Source organism: Limulus polyphemus, unplaced genomic scaffold, assembly GCF_000517525.1.
Source record: "Limulus polyphemus unplaced genomic scaffold, Limulus_polyphemus-2.1.2 Scaffold111, whole genome shotgun sequence".
In the NCBI taxonomy this organism is placed as follows: domain Eukaryota; kingdom Metazoa; phylum Arthropoda; class Merostomata; order Xiphosura; family Limulidae; genus Limulus; species Limulus polyphemus.
Genome location: NW_013665721.1, coordinates 1,120,324 through 1,145,230, shown reverse-complemented (window position 1 = coordinate 1,145,230; position 24,907 = coordinate 1,120,324). Strand labels below are relative to the sequence as shown.

Sequence of the window (24,907 nt, the reverse complement as noted above, 5' to 3'; positions counted from 1 at the left end):
GCATCTACAAAGTTCGAACATTACAAATCATTTAACTTCAGTGGATTCACATCGGACATTAGTACTTTTACGAAAACATTACCTAACGTGGAAACTCAAATCTCTAATAGGCGTATGAACAGTGAAGACTACAGGGCTAGCTAGCTCCCTGTTAAGTGAATTGTGCCCACGTCAACTCGAAATTAACTAGCTCATCGTGAACCCTCGATAAGATATTAAGGAAGTTCCAGACTAGAAATAAGACTTTTTATTGCTTGTAAGTTTGTGAAACTTTTGTTTATGAATCATTGTTTATAATAACTATTTGTAATAACTGTTGTTGTAAATTGTATTTTTGTACGTATATTAAAACGTGTTTGTATAAAAGATAACTGTGTATCAATCTTGTTAGTAAATATCATAAACTGACTATATATCGGCTATTAGTTAACTATTAAATCCAAAGTATAATTGAAAGCAGCGACAAGCATGTTATGAACAGGAGACTTGAAAAATGTCGCTTTTAATGATGCAGAAAGTCGAAAGCTTTCAAATATTTGGAAGCAGCATGAACCCATTTGCGACAACAATTTCCTAAACTTTCTTGCTTAAAGCACTCTGAAATTTCAGGTTTAATATACTTACAATCACTTAAAGCATGTAAGATTTTTATAAATGATGCATACACATTTACAGTTACTGGATGAGCGCTCTTGTGTTCCAGCTCAGCTTCGACTTTCACAGCGACCTGATATTGATCGTAGACAGTATAAATCCGTAGAGAACGCATAGATACAGACTAGGACAGAAAACGAGATTTGGGTGTGTTTTCCATGCAATGAGCTATGATTCAAAGCATTTCCAATCTACGTTGTGTTCTATCGTACTCTCGATCCATGGTCGTTTCTTCTATAAAAGGGGTCTTAAAGCGCGAGCAGTACCTTTTTGTTCGTATATTGCGGAATAACCTTTAGGAACTAGAACCTACTAAATATTAACAGTATCTAATGTCAAACACTTATAAAAAGATATCTACAAAGCACGGAAGAAACTACTTGTGCAACTAGATCATTATCACATACATTGGAATAGGTGAGTTACCATGAGTTCAACCGAAATAATATTTTTATTAAATATATTTTATGCATTAATATTAATACTAGCCGCGGTCCGTTAAATGTTTGCATTAGTTTTCATGCCCTTCACTTGAATTTTCTTATTCTATCATTTTCACGCACGGCATTTAAGCTACTCTTACTTGCAGACATTATGTGTTAGATCGATAAATCCTGGTCTATTTGACAAGATTTTATGTGATCAGACTAACAAACTCACAAAGTACTCATAAAGTATAGTAATGATATTTAAAATAGTGTACAGAGTATGAAACTTATGAGCGTTCAGTATATGACACGGGTTTTCGAATTAAAACAAAGAAGCTAACAAAAACGAAGAATAAAACTCGTACTAAAGAAAAAAGTAGCTAAAAGGTGTTTATAGCAGTCTATGAAACAAACCGGTGCTAAGTTATTGTAAAGTAAGGCAAATGTAAAGTTGTAATGAAGGCAAACTTATTTGAATATGCAGAAACGTCTGATGCGTAATCATAAAGTAATAAGCATAAGGTTTTGAACGAACTGGGCATACGTATTTTAGACCTAAATAAGTCGAGAAAGCCCATAGAAATTGCATTTAGTGAAATGTTAATCTTTTTTAGGAAATTACACGCGGATTAAGTGTTGTTTGTGTAAAAAAACTTTGCAAATGAAAACAGCTAAAGTTGAAATCGAAGCTAGTCGTCACGTAATGACAACGACATTATGCCATCGTGTGCATACATATTGCATTAAAAAGTTTGACTTAGCAAAAAGCAGGTAAAGTGATTCTAAACTGAAAATCCAACATACTCCTCGGACAAAGGCCTTTCTAACGATATGAGTTGTTTGTTTGTTTTGAATTTCGCGCAAAGCTACACGAGGGCTATCTGCGCTAGCCGTCCCTAATTTAGCAGTGTAAGACTAGAGGGAAGGCAGCTAGTCATCACCACCCAACGCCAACTCTTGGGGCTACTATTTTACCAACGAATAGTGGCATTGACCGTCACATTATAACGCCCCCACGGCTGAAAGGGCGAGCATGTTTGGTGTGACGGGGATCCGAACCCGCGACCCTCAGACTGCGAGCCGAGTGCCATAACCACCTGGCCATGCCGGCCCAACGATATGAGATTTGTAGTGTTTGATTGAGAAATTTGCGAGAAAAGATACGGATAGACAAACGTAAGCGTATTATTTTTATAGATATTATCTGTCGTACCAACATAACGACGTTATCTTTCATTCTGTTTTAGTCATTCAAAGATATATGAAAGACAAAGTATTTCATTGTGATTATTTAACTTGAAAATTATTTTTGTTTGATATAACTAGTTGTTTTTACAACTTTTTAGACAATTTCTACACTATTAAAAACACAGAAGCTATGAAGGTGTTTTAATGGGTTTTCATTATGTGCTCATAGGCTAAACGACCAAGAGTTCAGATATAGTCCTTCCTAATTTTCTTATCTCCTGACCAGAAGGAAATTATTCTAACAACAGTTTTGTGCTGTTCCTTAAACCGAATAACTATCATTTTGAAATACAACCACAGCTGGAAATTGCGAAGTGCGTTCAGTGGTAATGCAGTTCAAACCGTGAATATTTTAATCCATAACCCGACACACAAACTGTTAGGTCTTGCCCGACCCCAGGATGTTTCTGAAAACCAGAATATACCATAAAATTCAAAATGAATTTAGTAGTTTTTTTTCATCTGTTTTTTCGTAGGCTAGTATAGCCTCACCTCAATTTAAATTGCTTATTATTGAACTGTTTTTAGACCTAGTAGGTAGCGTACCGGCTTGATAATTAGAAGATCCAAGGTTTGTGTTAGCAGTATACTGCTGAACAAATATCGCACTGTCAAGCGAGGATGAGTTATAAGAGTGGCAGTCAGTCTTTCTATTCAATTATGAGTAGACGTGTTAATTAATTGCCTTTCATCTAATCATTAGTTCAAAATTAGGGAGTGTTATTGTCTGAAACAATAGGCTGCTTAGTTTATGCATCGCATAAGACGCTGTTCAGGTAGAAAATACCAAATTAATTTCTACTTAATCCAACTCAACACAGAATTATACCAAATTAACATTAAAACATTCGCTAGATATTCTCACTGAAATTAGTTTTTGTAAGCATGGCATTCTGACTATGTTCAAATCTGGCGATGGTTTCAGGTTCAGATTTTCAGACTTAAACACAACCAGAATGCAAGCTTAAAACATTAATTTCAGAGAGAGAATCTAGTGACATAAATCCTGATAATATTATTTGCTAAATATTTTTATCTGCCATTAAGGAGATTTATCATTCTATTGTTTATTTGTTTGTTTGAATTTATGCACAAAGCTACACAATGGGCTATCTGTGCTCTGCCCACCACGGGTATCGAAAACCGGTTCTAGCGTTGTAAGTCCGCAGGCATACCGCTGTGCTACTGGGTGCTTATCATTCTTAATGATAACTAGTGTAGCACCTCAGATCACAATGAAATGTTAAAACTGAAATAAAACGTGATCGTTAAGCTTGAATGGTTTTAAATCGATTACTCATTTTGTTTTAGTTGAATTACTTTTTCACTATTTGAAATTTATGCCCCCCAGTGGCACAGTGGTATGTCTGCAAACTTATACCAATAGAAATCGAGTTTCGATACCCGTGGTGAGCAGAGCACAGATAACTCTTTTTGTAGATTTGTGCTTAATAACAGACAACAACTTTCGAGACTATTAATTCCCCTGTGGACACAACAGATAGCCCGATGTGGCTTCTCTATAAGAAAACCCAAATTGAAATTTATATTTATATCAGTAAAGCTAGATTTAATTAACATTTGAAATAGAAAATAAAATGTTCAAGGGAAATAACCGTTATTAATCATGGTATTCTGAATTTCTTTATTTATGAAATTCGGTAAGTTTCTATCTTATTATTTCTAATAAGTAAAATTGTAAAACTTTTTTTGTGAATATTTACAAATAATGCGTTCATTCGGGATCTTAATCATAGATTTATGTGTCACTAATTCCCTCATATGGAAGGCATATAGTATCCTATCATTTTATGAGCTCGAACTATGAATCCGATGGTGAATGGTTCGTATCCCATTACCAGAAAATCTTTTTGCCCTTTGAGGCCATGTTGGGCTATAAGAGAGACGTTCCAATCCCACTATTCGATCAACCGTGTTCGATCTATCAATTCAAAATGATGGAAAGACATGCGCAGAGTGGTCTGCTCCCGACCTTAATGTATGTATATATATTATGCGTATCTGGTTCTCAACTGAATGACAACATGACCTCAGTACTCACAAAAAAAAATGCCAAGAGTCATTTTATATTTTTTGGGAAAAATATAAAACAACCAATCGAGCAATCACATCTCAAATACATACTCTTATAAAACCTGGAAGGTGATCTTTATAAAACATGCCTCCGAATGAAGAGGATATTGTTGTATAAAGACGTCTGACAAGACTCTGTGAAACGTAACAAATTCAATCAACACTCTCCCTATTCAAACTGATAGACATTTGAAGTAACTAAACATCAATATTTCTTTTTTCTCTCTCTCTGCATATCTTTTCAAGTTGTGCTTGTTTGAAGTTAAGCACAAGGCCACACAATGGGCTATCTTTACTCTGCCCACCACGGTTATCGAAACCAGATTTCAAGCGTTGTAAGTCCACAGACAATGCCGCTGTGTCACTGGGGGGAAGGGGCTTTTAAGTTCTTAACACGTTTCATGCATCTATAAAACCGTATATTGTGTACCTTCAAGCAACATTCTACCACTTTTAACGTCTTCACTGCTTTCTGTCTATGAATTAATTTTTTATTTGCATCGTGCCTAGCAAATTTCCAGTTATTTATCATCACAACAACAGTCTTCCTTGAGCGTCTTAATAACCCAGTTTTCATGTTTTGACTTTTTGCTCTAACGCCTGTTCCTCAGAACATTCGATGTAATGATATCCCTTAGCATCCAGATCACGTTTTTCTTGAATCGTACCCTTATCAACTCTTGAAATCAGCCCCAGCTTTTTATGTTTATGTTTAGAGTGACATACAAAACCCTTAGGGCAGTTTGAAACAAGAAGACGATTTTCTTGTCCAAACTCTATAGCCAAAGTATTCTAAATTAAGCTATAAAAAAGATAGCCATTATGTGTGTGTGTGTGTGTGTGTGTGTGTGATTGCCAGAAATCAAAGAGCTCCCAAAGATCAAAATTATAATAAAGATATATAACCAAAATCCATTTGGGTTTTGACTAAATAGTCTTTTTTCCTTACAAATTAATCAATTTAGCTGATATAAACAACTACTTAAAAGGCAGAGTATCAGCCAACAAAAAGCACTAATTTTGTGCTTTATATAATGTTGATTCTTATTTTTAAAAATGGTCAATTTGTTCTCAAAACAGACACAGACTGTGACTTTTTCCGAAGCTGCTTAATAAAAATTTGTTTCTTAATAATGTCTTAATTCTACTATTTCACAACTATCTTTATCACATTAAACAACACGGATTTCACATTATAATCAGTACTAAAACCAACTAGTTAACAGTGTTTAGTTAACTATATAGTTGTAAGGATTACTAATAAATAAGTTAAGAAGAAGAAGGTTTGTTTGTTTTGTTTGTTTTTGAATTTCGCGCAAAGCTACACGAGGGCTATCTGCGCTAGCCGTCCCTAATTTAGCAGTGTAAGACTAGAAGGAAGGCAGCTAGTCATCACCACCCAATGCAAACTCTTAGGCTACTCTTTTACCAACGAATAGTGGGATTGACCGTCACATTATAACGCCCCCATTGCTGAAAGGGCGAGTACGTTTGGTGTGACGGGGATTCGAACCCGCGACCCACAGATTGCGAGTCGAGCTCCCTAGCCACCTGGCCATGCCGGGCCTGAAGAAGAAGGAAAACAAGTCTTTAAAGTCAATGATGTAAGAGATTTCCTATAGTTAAGCAAATATGAAGACCTATTCATAATATTTTCATGTTTTTAAATCATGGTAAGAAGCTTCCCCCTATTAAAAAAGATTCAATGGAAAATGATAAAACACAACTCAATCTCTCTTTCTCTTCAAATAACTGGTCAATCATTAAGAACGGTAGTACTTAATAGTAGGGCTCGTGATGAAACAAAATGGTGGCCATAAAAATCACTCCTTTAAAACCACCTTTAAGATGTCTGAATATTAACAATGACTATTTCACAGTATTGGCTGAGCAAATCTAAAGTTTATTGTACTTATAAAGCCACCTAGGTCGCTATTCATGCATACGTATTTATGGAATGAATCAATATTTCACTATTTTAACGAATGTTCATCTAAGTAAGTAAGTAAGTGACTTTTCCAGACAAGCATACTGAAAAAATAACGAAGCTTATCGCTCTAATCATTTCACAAAGCTTTTCCATCTGTAGTCCCAGTGATTCTTTTCTTATACAGAAAAGAATGCTAGCATATATATATAATACAAATCATGAGCTACTTTGGCATATAATTGGATTTGAGGGTGTGTTGGTAGAGATCCTGATGAGTAATATAATCGTATCGGGTATACGTGCGCCCCACACTTGGTATTGCTGACTCACAAAAATATAACTAATAAAAAGGACAAAAAAGTATAATATATATATATATATTATTTTATAAAGACAAGTAAGGATTGATATATACGTAACCTAGCCAGCTTTAGTAATATAGAAAGTTTTAATGCTACAAAAAGTAGTGAAACAAGAAAGTCAAAACTACAAAAACTGAGTTACTTAAAATTTAACAATTTTACCCTACTTTAGCTCAGACTAGCATAATTATAGTTATTTGCCAATGTAGGGATAAAATGTTTTTAATTTTAAGTAATTCAGTCTTTATAGTTTTGACTTTCTTGTTTCATGCTTTTTGTAGCATTGAAACTTTCTATATTACTGTAGGACACGTATGTATCGATTCTTGTCTTAAAATGTAAACATTTTTTATTATACTTGTAAAATCTAAAGACAACTCATAAACAAAGACAAATAATAAAGTGCATCACGTTAAATCGTATAAATAGACAAATAAATCAATAGACACATAGACAGAAACTTTAGAAATATTTATCATGTTTATTAAGTCTCCTTGAAACAGTGCTAAATAAATAATCTAAATAATCATTGGTTTGAAAAGCTGCTATCCGTATTTTTAAATTCTACCAACAGCTGACAATACATAGCTAATAAAGTAATTAGCTCCATGATTCTGAATCTCACTCAGTTAAATATTTTAACCAAAGTTTATATTTCTATGTTATTTTAACATCCAGGTTTCTCTCCCACGAAGTCCCTTAAGGCTCATCCATGGGTGTTTTTCAGTGATGTAATTTTAAAATACTGTATGCCAAAACACGGGAAAATAGACTGATAAGTAAAAAACTTCGGTAAGCTAGAGGCTTGTTTGTTTGTTTGTAATTAAGCACAAAGCTACACAATGGGTTATCTGTGCTCTGCCCACCACGGGTATCAAAACCAGGATTCTAGCGTTGTAAGTCCGCAAAAATACCGCTGTCCACTGGAGGGGGCATGTTAGAGGCTAAGCAAGTCTTAAACAGAAGGAAGACAAAATGAGGGAAATACCAAACCTTGGAAAGATAAGCTGGGAAAGGATTATAACAAATGAAGCAGATTGAAAGAGTTTTAAACAAAAGGAAGATTGTTTAACGAAGTGTTAATTATAATAAGTAACCAAACTGGAATAATTTTAAAACCCTCCCAACATCTCACCACGAATAACATACGCTGTCATAGAATGTAAGCTATATTTCAAATGATGTTGTTCTTGATATTTGTTTTGTATATGACTGAAGGTAAGTACACTTGACATTTGGATTTCTTACTCCACTAAAAAAAGTGTTAAATAATAGGGAAAAACTAATTATTAAACTCTGGGAAGATATAATGAGAAGTAAAAATATTCAATAAGATAAACTAAACAATTTTTAAATAGTTGGAATAACAAAGTGAAAAAATATAAAACTTTGGGAAGGTAAACTGATGAAGTACGATAAGCAGATTAAATAACTTTTAAACAAAGAAAATACAATCTAAAGAAATGTTTAGTTATAAGAAAGTGGTTTGAAAAGCCACAGTAAAATATAGAGGAGAAACATTTAACTATGGAAAAAACACTGTGGATATATTAAAAGATGGAAAGATAAAATGAGCATATATTAAGACACAGGAAAATAGACTGAGAAAGTATTATTAACTACAAAACACATACATCATATTGTTCTACTTATTGTTTAATCTAAATAAACTGAAAGATAAATTTGATATTCAAATTATGAGCTAATCGTACAGCATAACTGCTTGCGATAGGCTTAAGGCATGATTGCTCCAACAGTTGCAATGTAGCACCTCAACGAAGTCATCAAGGTGAAACATCAAGCATAAAATCATTTCTGAAGTTTAGTGTAGTTTCTTGCTTTTCGATATTATGTGTTAACTCTGAAATATAATGAAATACAGAATATCTAAATATTTTAAAAAAAAATTTGAAACAGACCTCGAGGTCCTGTCTTCCGAATACTTCTTCAAGTAAATTTTTTAATTTAAAATAAATACTCGTAAACTGTTTAGAATATTTTCGTTTAAGAGCAAACGTTACAAAACTAAAAAAAATATGTTGTTTAAAAACAAAAACTGGAATTTTGTGTTATATAATCAAGATAGAGTCCGTAGAATATTAAAGCAAATCGACTTATTTTTCCTTTTTGAAAATGGCATTTTCTTTGTCATTTGTCAAACTACTTCATTAAACGTCTCAGAAGAGGAATGTTATACAAGTAGTGCTGCCCTCTAGTTAAATATTTTTATCAGATACCTATCGTTATTATCAATAGTATTTTTTATATTTTAGAATCTTTCCGATCTTTTCTATACTTCGAAACATTGTATACTAACTACGACTAACATTCGATGTAATAGTTATAGAATGTAAGCTCTATTTGTACCTTATATTTGTTTTTTATGTGTTTTATACGTGATTAAAATTTGGATATCTTAGTCCACAATAGCAATGTATTGTATGAAAACATAGGAAACCGATTTCTTCATCTCGTCTCTGTCTACGCGACTCTGAAAAATTCCTTTCATTATAAGAACTGTACAAGTTCCACAGTATTTATGCTTGTAAAAACGTTAAGGAAGACATAGATTAATTTATTATCGTTTACGTGGACTGGACCTTAAATTATTTTCATACTAATGGTATGAAACTCTGAAGGTTTCGTTTTGAAATGAAATAAAATATCATTGCTTTAATTTTTTTACCAGAAAGTCTATTTTTAAATATTCAGTAGGAAAGTTTTTATAAACATATTTCTATGTTGTAACTTGTTGTAGGCCTTCGTTTATTAATAACACTACCTGCGCTACATAAAGTAAAGAATAAATTTATTTGTATAACTCCGTTGCTGAAACAAAAACATACTGACTGATTTACTCTACCTTTCCACTTAACTAACTTTATTTATGCTTTGCTGTTCCCGTATTTATAATCTACTTTCTAATGTACTAGAAAACTTGACCTCAAAGCTGTAGAGCTTTCTAGTTCCTAATTTAACGTCATCATTGTGACCTAAATTTCCCTATATCTAAAATCTAAACTACAACATTAAAATTTAGCCTACAAAAATATAAAGTACAGAGCAATCCTGCTCATTAAATACATATATGTACTCAGCATTTCTACAATTATCAAATTAATTTCATTTTATATCACATATATTGATGACCAGCTTATAAAACGATTTACATAAATTTTTCAATCAAACTTCTCATCCACAGTTAGAATAATGTAGGATTTGGAGTTTAAATAGAATATAAACAAAAGTATTTTGTGAAAAAGGTTGTTGAAATAAGTAGTTGATGTTACGCTAAGAAAGCACGTAGGGAAAGTTTTAATAAAAAGAGAACTAATATTGATAAAACAATTTAGATTGTCTTAGCAACAGTTTAATGGAAATAATTCTTTCGAAGATCCATATAAACCATATGTAAACAATAGGTATGCATACGTGCAGTCTACATCTTTAAGAAAGCTTGAAAAGCTCCTGTGAGAGAACCTACTGTGGGTATTACAAGTCCTTTAAAATAGAAGGCAGTCGTATAAATTTATTTTTATAATCATCAGAATTATGTCTTTTGGTGAAAGAAATTCTGAAATCCGATTTATTCTTTGGTTAGCCACGTGTCACTAACCTAAACTAGATTCGAGGAATTCCACACCTCATGTGTTAACCCTACACAAGAACAAACCAAATGGGAAATAAGACAAAGCATATTGCAATATTGAACTAAATTTCATGTTTACAATGCTTTTAATGTCTTTTATTCGACTTTAAGTAGATTAATTTAGGAATCACTCAATTATCGCCATGAAACCACAATTAAACACACCATAAACCCCCTGCCAGTTCTAATTATTGCGAAAATCATTCATATTCATTTGTACGATTAGCTTTCCAAAACAAGAACAAAACGAGTTTTATCACTTTCCACATAAACACTCCCAACATTTACTCAGGTAGATGGCACACCTTAAAACAACTTTGTATGTTCAAATTAGCAAGTCGCGTGATATCCACAAGCGATATAAACTCGTGGTGGAATGGATTGTATGTGTTACAGTGTTGCCACCGAAAAATAATGGCAATGGAATATAACAGCATTTTCAATGCAAAATATTCATACACTCAGATCATAAAGATGTGCTGAGACTGAGTATTTATAATTGCTCAGAAGGGTATATCCTTTGTATTTGATATTATTGGAAAACAAAGGAATAGAGATCAACTTGGACCCCCAAGAACCATCCAGAAAGAAACCTGCAACAAGTCGTACCCCAACAGTGGTAAAAATAAATGTGGCATCTTACAAATGATGAAAATCCATGAATATAGAGTGAAGTGGTAAAAACCCTCATTGTGTCTCAGGCAACATCGCGCAACATAATCAAGACGGATTTCCGTATAGAAAAGTCACGTACACACACGTTATTTCCATGATATTTCCGCTCAACTATAGTATATTTCAAGCAGTTGTAGAAACAAACGGGTATTAATGATATTCTACACTATATCAAACCTGTCATGTTATTCGATATAGCGCCTATGGATTTCTGAAAAACCATCGTACTCGTAAATTAGATTACACAGGACTGTGAATTTAAACTTCTTAACAAATGTTTTCTACATGTTCTACAGTAATTCTTATACGCAGATTTCGACAATAATACTAATTTTTTCCTATCGCGTAAAGATTTTTTACAAATTTGGAAGAAAAAATAACTGTTACTTAGATCAAATTATTATTTCGTTTACCAAATTGAACATTTTTTTTATTATGTTTGTTAACAAAAATACAAACAAACTGGAGAAAAGGTAAGAACGTTGATGTCAAACGAATATACATCCTCATTCATCCTGTTTGTGTGTGTGTGTGTGTGTGTGTGTGTGAATCTGCGTCTTTTAGTCTCAAACTACGTGTTGTGGTCTTTCTTTTATGTATTGCGTTATGACGTTTTGTGAAAAATCTGTACGTGATGGAGAAAAATGGATATCATTTTCGGATTCAGCGTACAGGAATTACTGCAGAACATGTAAAAATGTCAAGACAATAAAACCATCGCAGACCTGTGATATCATTTAGATGGTTACAGAGTACTAATGCACGTGGAATCACTTAAAAATATTTACTATTTCTAAAATATTGACTTGGTAAGTTGTGAATGTTAAAAAATAATACTTCAACTAAACTTTTCGAAGTATCTTTTTATCCTCCAATTTATAATACATAAATGGTATTCGTGAACTGATTCAGTTGAAGAAGTATTTACTGATATTTTCCATTACAGCTAATATGGTTATGATAAGTTGTTTTTGTTTGTTTGTAGTTAAACACAGAGCTACACAATGGGTTGTCTGTGCTGTGCCCACCACGGGTATCGAAACCCGGTTTATAACGTTATAAGTTCTTAGCTTTTCCGATGTGCTCCTGGGGGAGGGGGGGTATGATAGATTGTACATATCAAAGTTAGAATAACTATATAATTTAAGGGTGTATGTTTTGTGATATACTGGTTTATGTTCATTTTGACATTTCAGTATTTGTACTTAATTTATAGTGAGTAAACTTAACTGAAATATTATTCAAAAAAGTGATTTTAGGCAGAAAGTAATCATTTTGTTTTAATGAAAAATTGTGAATTTGCATTTTAAGTTTAGACTTCTTGATTTGTACAGTGAAAGCCCGTCCATATTGACTTTGAGTAAAATACTATAATTTACTTACTTGTGTTTAAATTGACAGTGGCCACTGTTTAACTTATGCAGACCGTCTTAAGATGGCAATGTAATTAGTTCTACATGTAATCACTGAATAGTTATGTTGAATAGGATGACTCACAATACCACTTCTTGGGAAATAAGAGAATGTAAAAAATAGTGTTTCCGCTTTTAACAATGAGAATGTTTTTTTTTCATTGTTCATTCGAAATGTAAGCATACTTTGTTGTTCTTTATTAATTCTACTTTAAGAAACGCTAGGTATACGTCACCGTTTTTTGGCTAGATTATATAAACAAGACTAAATGTTTCAACAAGGTTGTGCATCACTGACAATCCGACGCATAGAGAACCAGTTAAATTCAAATTAAGTAGTCTCTGTTTTATTAGTTTGTTCCTTCATAAAGAACTCGGTTTCTAACAGAAATATATCATATAATCTCCTCACAGAATAACGTAACTGTAACTGAAATGGTGTTTGGATAAAGGTCGAGACAACGCGCAGACTTAAAACAGAATTGCTTTCAATTTGCGTTGAGCAGTTAGTGTGTGCGTCATGTTGCTCGAATCCCTGTGAATTCCCTTCTTGTACATATGTTACTCCTTTTTCACTCGAGCTTTGTTTAAATATAGTTTCTGCTACATAACGTTTACCAGGGTCTCCTTCTCCTGGGAACCAAGTTCCAGTTAAAATATTAAACATCTCCAAAAAGTTCTTTCATCAGATCAGTATGGGGCTGTGAAATCATGAGAGAGAGTGTAATGTTGGATGAAAAATACAGGTATTTTTCTAATCGATATATATATATATATGTACGTGTGTGTAAATGTGGATATATATATATATATGTGTAGGTATGTAAGTAATTGATATATATATATATCACAAAGTTACTTAAAAAACATGTTGAAATACTTTTCTCGTTTCGTTAATGGTTTAAAGATTTTTTTAAAGCTCAAGTTTTCTAAATAAGAGAGGAATTTGTATACACAGGTATTTTTTTATTCTGTCTCCAGCCGTTACAGAAGAACTGAAGCTAAGCAGAACCTTTAATACAAATTAGTTACTATATCTGTCGCTTGGTGTTAAAAAATAATTGATAAGGTATTTAAAGAATATCGCTAAACATTATTTATTGTTCATGGACTCATATTTTGATTATTAACATTCTTGCAATTATCATTCATCAAAGTATTTGTTTAAATGTAGCGTATAACTTTGTTTAATTAAGACCTAACTCTGGATACACTTTCTATACAGTAACAATTCTTTGTCTGAAAGTGGAGTTAAGTATTTTGGCATTTTGCCCTTCTGAATTCTTCACGTGTGTTGAAACAACCTAACACTGAGTGTCTGCATTAAAGCAGGGTTAAAAAAACTATATATGCGAGTTATATCTAAAGCCACTTTTTAAAACTCATACTCGCGGCATATATTACTAACAAATGTTCCAGTTTTGTGAAAGATTACCTAACAGTTTAAAACCGTACCACGAAATTTAAGTTCCCGGCTTTATATTCTAGAAGGAGATTCTTAAAAGAATTCTTCTTTCAAACCCTTTAAGGAAAAGGTCTGTCTTGATTTTCTGTTAGACAAAAACCTTCAAAGATATTAACATGCATGCTGTAAGCCAAATTGTGATATATTTTTCTGTGACACTTTATTTCTGGGTACTGAATACTCCCAGCCAAGATGTGTTGACATAAAATCAGAATTATCATTCACTTTTCTATTAAACATAAAATCGTAACTAAGTATCTTATAGATTTCCAAGTTTCGGCACAATATTTCCCAATAATGTTTTTCACTGGTGAAGAGTTAGGAGCCTGTATTGTCAACCAGTCAGAAAATGAAACTGAAAATATTGTATACAGAATCTAATTTCACCTCCCAACTTCATTTGTGAACACATAAGCAAATCGGGATTTACAATAATTTTCGTCACTAAATCGTGTGGCAGGAGTCGTACATATATATATATATATAATACGAAATGGCCAAGACTAATTTTACTTTACTCCACAGTTTATTATTTTCACGTGCACCGTCAACAAGTCTACTACATTATCAGTTTATAGCAGTCGGCCATATTTCCAATTAAACACAACAAGATATACATGTAAGAAACTCTCTTCTTTATCCACTGTCTACCTTGACCATAACACTCGTCTAATCAAAAATCAGTCTTAACAATAAACACACTGATGATTACTACTTCAAAATAACCAACTGCTTAATCTATACATATATATAAAGACGAAATCTGTGTTCGTTTGCACCCTAACTTCTCTCAGCCTATTTATTCAATCTCAAACAGTTTTGGCAGGTTGAATATTCTAAAGGGATTCACGGTCAAAGTATGACAATTGCTGGATTGTTACTCAAACAACCATGCTTTTCTCATGGTCAATGAGATGTAGGGTGTTCAAAGGTGGGATCATATCAAAATCTTTATTTGTTGGTAAATGGAAAGAAAAACTACAAAATTGTTTATGAAGAAGCTTTGTTATAATTTAAAATTTTTTATTACTTTGAAATATATGATTGCTGTTAAATTTACATTGTTTTAATTAAGTTTAAACATTCCCCGTCAATTGATGTGTATTTCAGCTTGTATACTACAAGGTGGCTGTGAACAAAGTGACCGTTGGCCTAAATTGAGCAGTGTTGTGACACTGGAGATTTCCCTCGTTATTTGCTGAAGCTAAATATTGACATTCTGGTCTAGAAGTGCTGAATTTTATAGTGTAGTAATACGTTCTTGTGAACTGTGTATCATCTTGGCTAAAAGATGTTTTGTTGATCTAGAATTAATGTCTGTAAACCATGTAAGTACAAATGGCTATAAGAAAAATACATTAATAGCAACATGTTTCACATGTTTATGACCATGTTACACTTGAATGTAGCTGACATATTCAAATTAGTTTCATCAGGTTTATTATATCAATATTATGACCGACTTTGTATAGTACATATATTCACTGTACTTTGTGATTGGCTGCATTCCTACTTTTGATTCCGATAACTATTTTATATTGAATTAAGATATTACCTCATGGCTTAAAGTATAACGAATTGTTGACATTAATTAGCAGAAGGATTTCGTTCTAATTTATATGTAGTATGATTATTGTTTAAGTTGGTTAGCTGACAGTCCACTCGTTGCAGTAACTGTCTAATAACATACATGTATATACTTTCAAGGTTTAATAACGTTCATGAAATTTCAAAGCTTTTTGGGTAATTATGTGATAAAACACAGGATAGTGTGTTACACAGCTTCTTATTGGAAGTTACAGAATGAAACTAATGTAACATGATATAACGAAAATCCATTGTGATTTTTGCAGCTTTTTTGAGACTTGTATGATTCAAAGGCTCATAGGGAAAGAAATAAAATAAAACTGTTACGACAGTTTGTGTTTTCATCATACCATAAAATGGTGTGGGGTGGGGAAGTCATCTCTTCCAAGAAAATCAAATCACACCTCTTCCTTAAAGGGTGTTGAACAAAATCCATCTTACTCCTTGTAGAATATGATATTCAAGCACTGAGGAAGCCAAGGTTGATATTAAAAACCTAATGCTTTCGAAATATGGAAACTCACAGGGTGGAAGGGGGGGAGGAAGGGGCAGAAGAAAATGTGTCCGCCTGTTGAAAACGCTGAGGCTGCATTATTCTTTTTTTTTCTTTCTAAATGTTCCAAATTTTCGGTGGTTGAGGTAGCGAAAAACTGCACAATGGAGAACTCGGCCTTCCAGCAGCCCACATCTGAGATGTAGTATTTAAAAATTTTTAAATTCTCTACATTGTAGTTCCTACTGACATGAAAATGTTAATATTTCTGCCCCCAAACTAACTCTTTGCCACCTTATACCCCCAAATAAAAAAAACATATAAATGTCATTGTTTACTATGCATAAGTCATTTTTCGTGCTTGATAAAACAAAAGTGTCTGTCCATTTCATTACCTATTGAGCCCTTGTAAGCTTTTATAAAGTTTCACTGCTCTTTGCTCTGCGATTTTTACACGCCTAAAGTATGAGCACAAAGAAAGAATTGTCTGTTTAAAATGTTAACAAAATGGACAACGATCTTTTAACCTATATTGGTTATATAAACTTAGCACGTGTTAGTGATTACTGATAATACACGTTGTGAATGTTTTAACGAAGGTTTTGCTAAGGTATCACTTTGATTAAAATTGATTAAATGCTATAATTATACACGATTGTATAATTTTTTAATTCTTAACAATGTATCTTGTAAGTCATTAAATAAATTGATAATATATAAATATATCTTTGAATAATTCACATATTTGTAGTGTTTTTTTTCTTTCTGAAAGTTTTGTTCGACGTTTCAGTCGCTGATGAGATCGTTGTCAGGATACACAACGTTTATGCTGAAATGTGTCGTAGCTTTTTCAGTTTTAAATAATGATGTATGAAAAGCTAGTTGCTCCATACATTTCTAACCGCTTATAAAGGCAGTGTTTTAGTTGTGTGTGCGTATCAGAAGTTTGGTTAGATTGCAAGTAATCTGAAAAAATAGTAATTAGTACACACAGAATTAACGCCTTGGTGTTTGTTAACAGTAAATTCGTTAGATTTAATTAGTAAGGCTTCTCTAGTTGTTTTATTAACGCCTGGTTAATGTTTTAGGACGGTGATGTTTTTTACGTAAACATTTGATAATTGTTTTTTTTTTCTTCTTCTGTGTTTATGCACTTAAGAGAGGTTTATGGTGTGTGTGTGTTTTTTTTATCCATGTGTCTAGCTTGCGTCCTCTTTCACCTATGTAAAAATGTCGAGCAGGTTATAATGTATTTGTAAATGCGCACTTAAGAGAGGTTTATGGTGTGTTTTTTTTATCCGTGTGTCTAGCTTGCGTCCTCTTTCACCTATGTAAAAATGTCGAGCAGGTTATAATGTATTTTGTAAATGCGCACTTAAGAGAGGTTTATGGTGTGTTTTTTTATCTGTGTGTCTAGCTTGCGTCCTCTTTCACCTATGTAAAAATGTTGGGCAGATTGTAATGTATCTTGTAAATGTTTCCTGGAAGGCTGTGTTCATTGTACAATTTTCTTAGCATGTGTTTGATTCTTTTTTTTTCTGGAGTGAGCAGGAATCGGTTTGTTATGTCGCGTTGATTTCTGTAAGGAGTATGCTAAAATTTTGCACAGAAGGAATGGGTTTTATAATTAGATTTGGTGGGCATGTGTGTACGTTTTGTGGATTTATCTGTCTGTAAATATTGCCTTGTCTGTGTTCTTTAATTCATTTGCGATTTATATTACTGTTTTGGACAGTAGCTGGTCATTGTTAGTAAAACATTGGATTATGTGTGTGATTTCTTCATCAATGGTATTGTGGTACATATACAGATGTTAGACATGCGCGTGTTTCGTATACAGTTCTGTTATTGGGCTCATTGTGTGTCTCATATAACATTTTTAGCCGCATTGTTTAAAAGATAAAATGTTCGAAAAAGGATAGAGAATACAACTAGCACGTGACAAAAATATCAAAGACAGCAATAAAATAGAAAATTAAAACAGCAAAGTCAAATATAACAGTAAAGATAACAATCAGCTGAACAGATTTTCAAAATCGCAAGGTAAAAACTAATTAGAGAATTAAATTATTCATATATATGTACATGTGCACGTGTGGACTGTAATTGACTTTCTTTTCAATGATCAGCTTTTAACAAATTTATGAGCGTTTTTAACAATGTATCTGATGTACCATTGTATATACCATAGCTTACACATTATTACTAGATGAATATTTGATGAAAGTATAACTTATACCCAATGATGTAGTTAGTTTTATCAAGAATGCATTTTTACGCGTTTCAACTTTTTTCCCAAACAAACAACTAATTTAACAATAATAATTAAATATACTGAAGTTGTTTTGTTTTGTCTGCGTCACATCACATTTCATAATAGAAAAAAATAAATTAATAAAAAGGCTTAACGTCAAACATCAATAACATTAATTATTATTTGTGAGTTAATTACCCAGTGCAGTATATATATATATAGTTATGTAGGTACTAATAAATCGTGAAATCAAAGTCGATAGAAGCCACTAGTAAGATTCTAGTGTGCTTTTCTTTTTTATTTATTGACGACACTATTTTAAATAAGGCGGAGAGTATAAAGTCAGTTTTCGAATTTTTACATACATCAGTTTAGTGCCTAATTTGTTCTTTCGTGAAAATTATTAAAAAGTCTGGAAGATGTTTCCCCAACAGAGAAGTAGCAAGGACCAATGACATCAAACAGTTTACTGATGTATAATATTATTCATATAAAAATTGTCGATGAGTACACGAGAATTATTAGTTTACTAAAAGTTTAAATGAATAAATGTTTTTGTTATAAAGTTATGTAATTACTAACCGTTTGAATATGTAGATATTTCTTTTTGTGATTAATTTGAAAACAAAGCTGCTTTTTTTTCAATATTTTCACACTTATCTGTTTCTTTAGTACGTTTTGTGAAACAAATTATATTATCGCATGTGTTTTGTTTATTGCTTATACTTCGTATAAAGACGTAATTTGGGTATCTTTCAGGTTGTGTCGCTGTCCCCCCGTCTGAGGCTCGTTAGGTCGTGTCGATATGAGCTCCGCTGAGTCGGAGGAACAGTCAGATGAGGAGCAGCCCATATTCCGTCCCTTCACGAGGGAGTCCTTGGCGGCCATTGAGGCTCGTATCGCAGAAGAGGCCGCCAGGAAGAAGGAGCTAGCTCAGAGAGCGGAGGAGGGGGCGACAGGTGGAGGCTTGGGGGACACCGAATTGTACATTCCCACCCATGCGGAGGAGATCCTCAAGCCTGACCCCATATTAGAGGCTGCCATGCCCCTGCCTAAGACACTGCATTCAGAGTTGCCTCCGGAATTGATTGCCACTCCTATTGAGGACATAGATCCTTTCTACAAAAACAAAATGGTAAGTTATGTGTCTTTTCATTCATAATGTTGCAATTATATATCTTGTTATCTTTTTGGTATTATTTTAGGTCCCTAGTTTCTCTATTGAATGGGAGGTGTCCTAGTGGCCTTTGTTTTAAGCCAGTCGTGTCAGTTACGTTACGCCTTTAATAATTTAAGCATTTGAATATATTTTGTTCTAGAACCACGCATGTAGTAATACAAGTCATTAGAGAGAAAAAAAATAAATTATTAAATGAGGTACTGCATTATCATAGTGATTTATATAATGCATTGTAAAATAAAACAATAGGCTATAAATTAACTAAGACTTTCCTATTAGTCAATGTTCTAGTGGTATTTTGTCACTAAAGCATTTCCTAGTTCTATATTCATTCTCGTTAATATATTACATTGGATTGTTTGGGAAAAAACATTATGTTACTATTCGATGGGAAACTCATCCTTGTATTACAGTAAAAAATATATGTTGAAAGAATATAAAAGAAGTCCGTCCCCTTTTTTTGCATGACAATTGTTGAACAGATGTAAGAGAAACGAATATCCATTGATAAAAAATAAGTAGGTCATTAAAACTCGTCTGTTGTTGTTGTTGTTTTTAACCAGCTTGTTATGAAGACAATAAAAAAGTATTTTTTTATCCTATCGGAATAATAAGAAATATGTGATATCATATAAAATTTTCGGTTCATTAAACTTGCATAACCAGCCTAGCTTTTAGTAAATTTTAGGTACCAAATTGTTGCCCCAAACAATTTTATTTGCTCTAGACGTAACTTTCTGGTAGACTATTTGAGAAGATCAAACAGAGGAGAACAATTATACTTGTTAATTATTTTGTATATAATTTTACATCCCCTATTTAATATTAAACAACGTCAAATGTAAGAAAATTAAGATTTAAAGTAGAGCGAAATACTCAAGTATTTTCTGCATAATTACAAATTACGACACAATTTGTTATGTAATTTAAAACATGCTACTTAAATCGTGCTTATAAACCCAAACTTTTTTATCCGATTTCTATGCTGAAATCAGACGAATTTTTTGAAATAGAGCCACATGATCAGTTTGTTCGCGCAAAGCTACTCAAGGGCTATCTGCACTAGCTGCCCCTAATTTTGGAGCTAACACTACCCCCCCCCCCCACCGTTAATTATTGGGCTACTCTTTACCAACAAATAGTGAGAGTAACTGTCACATTAAAATACCCCCACGGTTAAAAGGGTAAGCATATTCGGTGATGGAATTCGAACCCACGATCCGCAGGTTGTTAGTCGAATGCCCTAACCACTAGGCCATTCCCACGAATTCAGAACCATTATCCGTGTGATGTTAATTGACGAGTAGCAAGAACTGTTTCATTTTCTAGCGGCTTCTCGTCACGTGTATTTGTTTCTAAGGCCTGTCGAAATGAATGCTTGTTTGTTTGTAATGTGATAACCCTGGATCAGATGTAAAGCGTTCGTTCGTTTGTTTTGAATTTCGCGCAAAGTTACATGATGACTATCTGGGCTAGCCGTCCCTAATTTAGCAGTGTAAGACTCGAGGTAAGGCAGCTAGTCATCACCACCCACCGCCAACTCTTGGGCTACTCTTTTACCAACGAATAGTGGGATTGAAAAGTCTGAAAGGGCGAACCCGCAGATTGCGAGTTGAGCGCCCTAACCACCTGGCCATGCCAGCCCCGAGATGAATGCATGCAAATTGCAGTTTGGCCTGTATCTGTACAAATCTGACGGGTTTTTATGCAGATCCCGAAAAAATCCAACTAGGTTAGATAGAATACTTTCATCAATAGAGAATTTAATAGCATATAATTATAACTGTTTTGGATTATATTACTTTTATGACTCAAACATTAGTCGAGTAATTTTATGAAATATAATTATAATTGTTGAGGAGAGTATTACTGTTTATGACTCATATATTTGTCTATTAAATGCTCTCTAGTGGCACAGCGACACGTCTGTGGAATTACAACGCTAGAAACCAGGTTTCGATACCCATGGTGGGTAGAGCACAGACGGTCCATTATATAGCTTTGTGTTTAACTTCAAACAGAGGCCCGGCATGGCCAGGTGGTTAGTGCGCTCGACTCGCAATCTGCGGGTCGCGAGTTCGAATCCCCGTCACCCCAAACATGCTCGCCCTTTCAGCCGTGGGAGCGTTATAATGTGACGGTCAATCCCACTATTCGTTGGTAAACGAGTAGCCCAAGAGTTGGCGGTGGGTGGTGATGACTAGCTGCCTTCCCTCTAGTCTTACACTGCTAAATTAGGGACGGCTAGCGCAGATAGCCCTCGTGTAGCTTTGCGCGAAATTCAAAAACAAAACAGAACAAACAAACTTCCACTTTATTAATTTTCTTATAACTTATATAGTGTACTCTATGACCTGATGATAATTTTCGAAAACTTAAGCAAACTGAAATTACGTGGTTTTAGCTGAGAATTCTTGATATTTGATTTGTATGAACATTTTCATCATTAAGTTTTAATATTGCTGTCTCAGATAAGCCAAGAACACGAACAGTTTAGTTGTTGTTAAGCGCAAAGTTACACATCAGTGAATTGTCTGTGCTCTGCTAACTACGGGTATCGAAACCCGATTTTAAACAGTAAATAACTGGGGGGGGGGGCAACACAACCAGATTGTTTAAATCGTGAGTTTCGGGTTCGCATTTAATAAATTCTTACCAACGCACATTCTTCTGGAAACAAACTTCTGATATCAAGAGACAACCCTTTAATACCAAACAGCACTTATAACACCACGAAGTGTTAACCACACTTTATAAGAACGATTTGCATATGCTGTACTTGTCACGCAGGTGCAAGCTGTAGTACCACGGACGACATTATTTAGAATCTAAATATATTTGTATTACGGCAAATTCTTGGAAATGCAATGTCGGCTGGATGATTATATTTCATGTCTTTCCGAGGAAAGATATTTGATATAGCAAAGAGATGTAATGCCAGAGGAACACCCACCAGCCTCAAAAGGTAATATCTATAGCTTAGTGAATAACAATGACAACGTAAGATAAGTACAGTCATACGTGGATGTTAAATCTATACATGCAGGGTTGTTAGTACCATTTCACAGACTAGTCGCCCAGGAAAACCTTTGGTAACAAGATACTCATGTCTCGACGGTACACGAGATAATGCACAAAGCTCTTGACCTTGTAAATAGGTATAAACTACGAGTGCACGAGTTGAAAGACAAACCGCAGAAAACTGTACAAAAAATAATTTGTACATGAAGATATAAATTTGTGGCAACATTGGAAAAGGCTTGGGTATAATTGACCGAATGCGGCAAGAAACGGGATATTTGAGGAGGAGATATGTATTTGGTGTGTGTGTGTGTGTTTGTTGCATTTTGCGCAAAGCTACATGAGGGATGTCTGCACTAGCCGTCCCTAATTTAGGAGTGTAAGACTAGAGGGAGGGCAGCTGGTCATCACCACCCACCGCCAACTCTTGGGTTACTCTTTTAATAACGAATAGTGGGATTGATTGTAACTTTATAACGTCCCCACTGCTGAAAGAGAGAGCATGTTTGGTGTGACGGGGATTTGAACCCGCGACCCGCAAATTGCGAGTCGAGCGCCTTAACCACCTGGCCATGTCGGGCCTGAAGTGATAGACGAGAGGGAAGGTTGCTCTTGTCGCATCGGATAGTGGGATTTGATCCCCACTCTTATAACGCACCTACAGCCTCAAAGTACAGAACGCAGTTATAATGTGTGGGATCCTCCCCCAGTGAGTCAGCGGTAAGTCAACGGACTTACAGCAAACAAAAGAGAGTAGATAGCTCAGAATGTAGCTTTGCACTAACAAAACAACAATAACAATAAACACGGGACTTCAATTCCTCAGTCCGGCACGCTAACCATAGGGTCACGCTCTGCTCTTACAACATAGTACCGAGTTTTTTGTCTGGCTTTATAGTTGCTTATATAATGGAAAATTTAAACTTCAAAAAATACACAGTGAAGCAAACGTAAGCTCTATTTGCTCCCTAGAGAAAGTATTGACACAAATTATGCGAGATGAAAATCCTGTAGTGCATGGTCAGAACACCAAGAAGGTAATCTTACAGGATAAAGCATCAGGTCACACGTCTAATTCTGCAATGGCGCTTCTGCGAATCATAGTGAATGAAACTGGTGTTCATGCCATCCTCTTCTCTGACATACCTGTAATGTTATCTGACTGCTCATCTATCGGCTTTTCGTTTGCTTGAATGTTGTCTTAGAATCTTAGAAGCCGACATCCGCATACAGTGGAGTGTTTGTGGGAAGATTGACAAGATGTTGGTCTAAGATTGACTTTGTCGTCTATCGCAGAAGCTTGTGGCAATAAAAATTGCGCTATCAGGAAATAATACATAACCATGGCGATCAAACTAATTATAATAGACATTGGAATAATAAGTAGTTCCGAGGGTAACATGGGATATGAAGCATAATTCTTATAAGTTGACATTGACCCTTTATTGTTGACTTTCTAGCACAAAGCTACACAATGGGCTGTCTGCGCTCTATCCACCATGAGGAATAGAGTCTCGGAGTTTACAACTGAAAATTAGGAAATATATCGTTGACCCAACGGGGCACTTAACCCTTCATGTTATACAGAGTTAAACCAGTCATAGGGAATTAATAAAAGTATAAAAACTTTATTATTTTATCATTGTAATTTTGTTCAAGTTATGTGTTTGAAACGCAATTTTTAGCTGTTTTGTTTTTCTTCCTTACTTTAATAAGGAGTTGATGTTAACTTATGAAATTAAAATGTTTTTAGGGGGAATTTGTATCTGTTTTATATCGGTTTAATTGGAAATTACTTTTTTTTTAAGATTGCGTTGAACGAGCTAAGTGTGATTTGAAGGTTGTAGACGTTTAAAGCACATATGAGTTTATGTATTATAAATGTTTGAAATATTGAACTTTACAGTAAAAAGATGACATTCGTCTTTTGATTGGTTTAGCAGACAACGGGGAGGTATATATCGAAGTTGATTGACGTCAGGGAATTTTTTTATTTGTTTTAGACTTTTCGCTCAAACCTACATAAAAGGCCTATCTGCAAGTAGCTGTGCCTATTCTTCTCCAGTTTCCCACACACACCAAAATTTTCAGGCATTTGGATTTATTGATCCGGCCAGGCCCTGAAAAGGCCCGTTTGTTACGATAGTTTGTCTGAGTCGACTTCTCTTCTTCTCCTTCACCTCTGCGTGCCCGGACTTGCCTTGCCTCCACCTCTGTCGCCTTCACACCTCATTTAGATTTTTCTTACCTTTTAGTTAAAACCTTAACTCTTCCCAATAATTCACAATTTGCTTCTAAGAACATTAATTCATACGATCTAAATTCATCAATACCTCTAGCGGGGCGAAGAGTGATTGCTTAATCTTCGAGCAGCCTTATGATTAATTATTTCTTGAGAAATTTCTATCATCAAAATAACTACTAGATAGATAGCCGTGCCTACTTTTGAACTGGA

The 24,907-nt window shown here is 34.1% G+C and overlaps 1 protein-coding gene across 6 annotated transcripts in view; it reads left to right on the top strand.

Annotated features, from left to right (window-relative positions):
• The first annotated feature begins 12,354 nt into the window (after positions 1-12,354).
• The window catches only part of LOC106471374 (sodium channel protein para-like), a 98,311-nt gene continuing 85,758 nt past the window's right edge, over positions 12,355-24,907 (top strand). For all 6 annotated transcript variants that reach the window (XM_022400823.1, XM_022400817.1, XM_022400826.1 and 3 more), the window contains exons 1-3: positions 12,355-12,368; positions 15,560-15,562; positions 19,011-19,386. In XM_022400823.1, coding sequence (XP_022256531.1) covers positions 19,057-19,386 — 330 coding nt within the window. In that variant the 5' untranslated portion in view covers positions 12,355-12,368; positions 15,560-15,562; positions 19,011-19,056. The remainder of the gene's footprint in view (positions 12,369-15,559; positions 15,563-19,010; positions 19,387-24,907) is intronic.